General features: G+C 71.6%; 2 protein-coding genes across 2 annotated transcripts in view; one reads left to right on the forward strand and one right to left on the reverse strand.

The window, feature by feature from the left end:
- Positions 1 to 738: 738 nt before the first annotated feature.
- Positions 739 to 1,910, forward strand: MNEG_5940 (hypothetical protein; the record flags this gene model as incomplete). The annotated part of the gene is made up of 3 exons (XM_014045581.1): positions 739 to 842; positions 982 to 1,114; positions 1,317 to 1,910. 3 exons carry the CDS (start codon positions 739 to 741, stop codon positions 1,908 to 1,910), a joined length of 831 nt encoding a protein of 276 aa, XP_013901035.1.
- Positions 1,911 to 2,906: 996 nt separating this feature from the next.
- Positions 2,907 to 3,869, reverse strand: part of MNEG_5941 (hypothetical protein) — a gene marked incomplete at both ends in the record, with an annotated part of 2,742 nt that continues 1,779 nt past the window's right edge. The window contains one exon of the mRNA XM_014045582.1: positions 2,907 to 3,073. Within this exon, the coding sequence (XP_013901036.1) occupies positions 2,907 to 3,073 (167 nt within the window). The remainder of the gene's footprint in view (positions 3,074 to 3,869) is intronic.

Raw genomic sequence — 3,869 nt, forward strand, 5'->3', positions numbered from 1 at the left:
CCGCCGCGGCGCCCGCGGGCGTGCGCTTGGTTGATGACGACGGCGGCGGCGGCGGCGGCGCGCCGCTTGAGGTGCGGCGGCTGCTGCGCGCGTCGCGGGCGCCGCGCTACTTTGACGAGGGCGCGCCGCTGAAGGGTGTCGCTTGCTGGCGGTGCGGCAAGAGGGGGCACGTCGCCAAGGACTGCAGGTGGGGGCCTGGGCCCGGCGCCGCGGGCTGGGGCAATCTGGACATCAGGGTGGGGCGCCCAGCACGCGAGAACCAGCAGGGAAGCGCACAGCAAACGCCTGGCGTGTGCAGCGGCCGCTGGCGCAGCCGCTCAGCTGCGTGGCCGCGAGCCCCAGCTGAGCTCCCCGGCTGCTGCAGCCTTCCGCCCACCGCGCCAGCTGCGGCCGCCGGCACTGTCTCACGCCGCCGCCCCCTCCCTGCTGATCCGCGGCCACGGCCGCAGCTCTGTTGTCGAGCGCCCGTGTGTCATGTGTGCGCAGTATGGCCATGACAAGAACGACTGCCCTCACCGTGAGAGCTGGCAAGAAATTTAAAACGGGGTGATGCGGCGGCTCTTGGTGCGGATGACACCCCTGAGGAAGAAACGTTGCATCCCACAATTCCAGTGTGCTGCACACCCTCCCCACCCCACTCATCCCGCCCGATCGGCAGGCGGCCCATGCGCTCACGGCCGACCTTCCCACCCGCCTCCCCGCGCAGGCATCTGCTACCGCTGCGGCCGCACCGGGCACATGCTGCGCGACTGCACCAACGCCGCCAGCAGCGGCGCGTCGCTGGCCTGCGCGCGCTGCGGGCGGGACGGCTGCGCCTGCCAGGGCCTCGCAGACTTTGTGAGGTGGGGCCCGCCAGCCAAATCCCCTGCCGCCACACGCCGCCTTTTCTCCCCCCCTTCCCCTTGCTCAAGAGCACGCGTCCCGCTGCGCCCCCCTCCTGTCTGGCCCTCACCGGCGTCCACACCTCGCGGCCCCGCCCAGATTTGACGGCCTCTGCTCCGGCGACTACCACCCCGATGACGTGGCGCGGACGCGCTGCTTCGTGTGCGGCGGGCTCGGGCACCTGTCGTGCAAGCCGACCCCTCTCGACCTGCCACAGCCCAGCTGTTACAACGTGAGGGCCGAGCATAACCCAAAGTCAAGCGCCGGGACATGCGGGGAGTGCTGCTGCGCTGGCTTGGCAAGGCTGCCGTCTCTCTGCCGCGCTCCGACTGGAGGCCGGGCACTACCTTCTTTGCCACCAGTGGAGCCACCGCCCCACACACTCCAGCCTGATCCTCACCTGCCCCCTGGGTCCGCCCCCTCCCGCCGCGCAGTGCGGCGACCAGGGCCACACGGCGGCGGCGTGCCCCCAGGCGCTGCCCCCGCATCTCAAAGCGGAGCGCGCGGCCTCCACACGGCAGCGCGCACTTGAGCAGATGCAGGCGCAGGCACAGGCGCAGCTGCAGTTCGGCCAGCGCGGCGGCGGCGGGGGCCAGGGCTATGGTGGCGGCGGCGGCGGCGGCGGCGGCGGTCAGGCCTGGCGACAGGGGGGTGGGGTGGTGCGCAATGGCGACTGGTTTGGCGGCTTCCCGGGGACGGGTCGGCAGCAGCTGCAGCAGGACCGGCAGCCCTACGCGCAGCAGCAGCGGCAGCCACCTCAGCAAGTGCAGCACTGGCAGCAGGGGCAGCAGAGCTGGCAGCAGCAGCCGCAGCAGCAGCAGCACTGGCAACAGCAACCCCAGCAGGCGTATGGGCAAGGGTATCCACAGCAGCAGCAGCAGCAGCAGCAGCAGCAGCGGCAGCAGCAGTACTGGCCGCAGCAACAGCAGCAGCCAGGTCCCAACACAACAGATGGTTCCAGGGGCCACGGGGCCTATGGCGGTGCCGCAGGGTACGGCAGAGCGCGCGACCGCTTTTCGTATGGCTGAGGCTGCAATTGACAGCTCAGCATGACGCAGTGCTCTCGCGCCCCTTCAGGTGTTCTGCGCAGCCATGACCTTTCCAGCCATTACCTCTCCGGCTTTTTGTATTTTTTGGCCTGCTGCATACTTCATGCCGAACGCGCCTAGGTTGCTGCCAAAATCACTTACAACGGTAACACACGTTGCAAGAGAGTGTTGTGGTATTGCATTTGCTATCAGCAGGCGAGACGAAGGTGCGGCACCTCGCCATGCCGTTTGCGCGGAGCCTCGGGGCACCGGCCGTCACGGCCTGCGCACACACCTCGTGTTAGGGGTTGCTCGGCTGCAAGCTGCCTGCGCCTGCGTGTGACAGTCGGCGGGGTGTGTGCAATCGCTGCATATGCTCGACCGCGTACTATTGGTGGGCGGGAGCTTGCGCCGCACGAGACCTGCGCGCTTCGGCCCAAAGGTTGAGGGCAAGAGGGCTTGCAGCCAGGGGACACAGCCGCCATGCCACACGCACGTCGCACGGCCTGAGGCACGCGTCACGAGCCGCGACGCTTGGTGACGGGGCAACGGTGCCTTTGGGACTACCCACGCGTTGACTGGGGTGTGCCTACCAGCAGCGCAGGGGCTGCACGCAGGCCGTACATCAGAAGAGCCCTGACCCACGCATGCTGGGGGGGGGTCGGGGTGCGCTCATTCGCGGGAAGGCTGATCATCGCGAGCAAGCAAACACGCCTTGCGCTGCAGCAGGTGGTGGCGCTCGACAGAGGGCAAGGGAACAGGTGGAAGCGCCAAACGCCGGTCGCCGCCTTGCCAGTCTGCCAAATAAAGCACGTGCTTGCATTGCGCGATCCGCTCCCTGAAACGTCATCCGCTCCCCGGAACGTCATGCAAGACGGAACGGCACCCTAGGAATGCTGCGCCTCCCGCCGGCAGCTCAGTGGTGCGCGCCGAGTAGCACGGCCTGAACGCGAACGCCGGTGCCTCCTTTTGTTGAGCCTCACATCTCACAAGCCATCACTGAACAGCGTTTGGAGGACCCTGGGCGGCTGCCGGGGCGCGGCCGCCGCCACCACGTCCACCGCCGCCCGGGCCGCCACCACCGCCACTGCGGCCGCTGCGGCCGCGGCTGCGGCCGGTGTTTCCAGCCGCGCCGTCCGCGCCGGCCGCCGCCCCCACAGCCCCTGGGGCACCACCACCAGGCTTGGGCGGGGCCGACGGCTGCTGCACCATCTGCTGCTGCTGCTGCTGCTGCTGCGCAGGCCTGGGCCCCTGGCCGCCAGCGCCCTGCCCGCCACGCCCGCCGCCGCGAGCAGCACGTGCTTGACCGTCCGCGCCGCCTGGCGGCAGCGGTCCCGCGGCCGCCGGGCCGCTGGGGCCGCCGCCGTCCGACGGTCCGCGGGACCCGCCACGGCTGCCACCGCCGCCCCTGGAGCCCCTTTGACGCTGCGTGCCATTGGCGGCCTGACCGCCGCCGCCAGGGCCGCCGCCACCACCGCCGCCGCCGCCGCTGCGGCCGCCTGCGCGCCCGCTCGAAGCCTCGGGCGGCCCTGCCAACCCCTCCCCGGGCGCCGCCGCGCCGCCCTCCGAGTCGCCCCTGCCGGCGCGCCCTCCGCCGCGGCCCCCAAAGCGCCGCCCCTGACCGCCGCCGCCGCCGCTCCCGCGCCCGCCACTGGGGGCTGGCAGCCCTGCGTCTATCTCCAGGTCATCAGGAAGCTGCTGCTGCCACTGCTGCGGCTTGAGCGGTGGCCCCTGGTGGTGTGCGTGCGAATGAGGCACGTGCTGCGCATGCTGAAGGTGGTGCCCCTGCGGGGGCGGCGGCGGCGGCTGCGAGGGAACGTGCGCAGCGCCAGCCGGGCCCGGAGCCACGCCGCCGCCGCGCCTGCCGTGAGCGCCGCCAGCAGCCCGGACTCCGCCGGGGGGCCCGATCGGCGGCCCGCCTGGCCTGAACGAACCGCCCGGCGCCGCGGCCGGCGGGGG

Source organism: Monoraphidium neglectum (genome assembly GCF_000611645.1).
Source record: "Monoraphidium neglectum strain SAG 48.87 unplaced genomic scaffold scaffold00923, whole genome shotgun sequence".
Lineage (NCBI taxonomy): Eukaryota > Viridiplantae > Chlorophyta > Chlorophyceae > Sphaeropleales > Selenastraceae > Monoraphidium > Monoraphidium neglectum.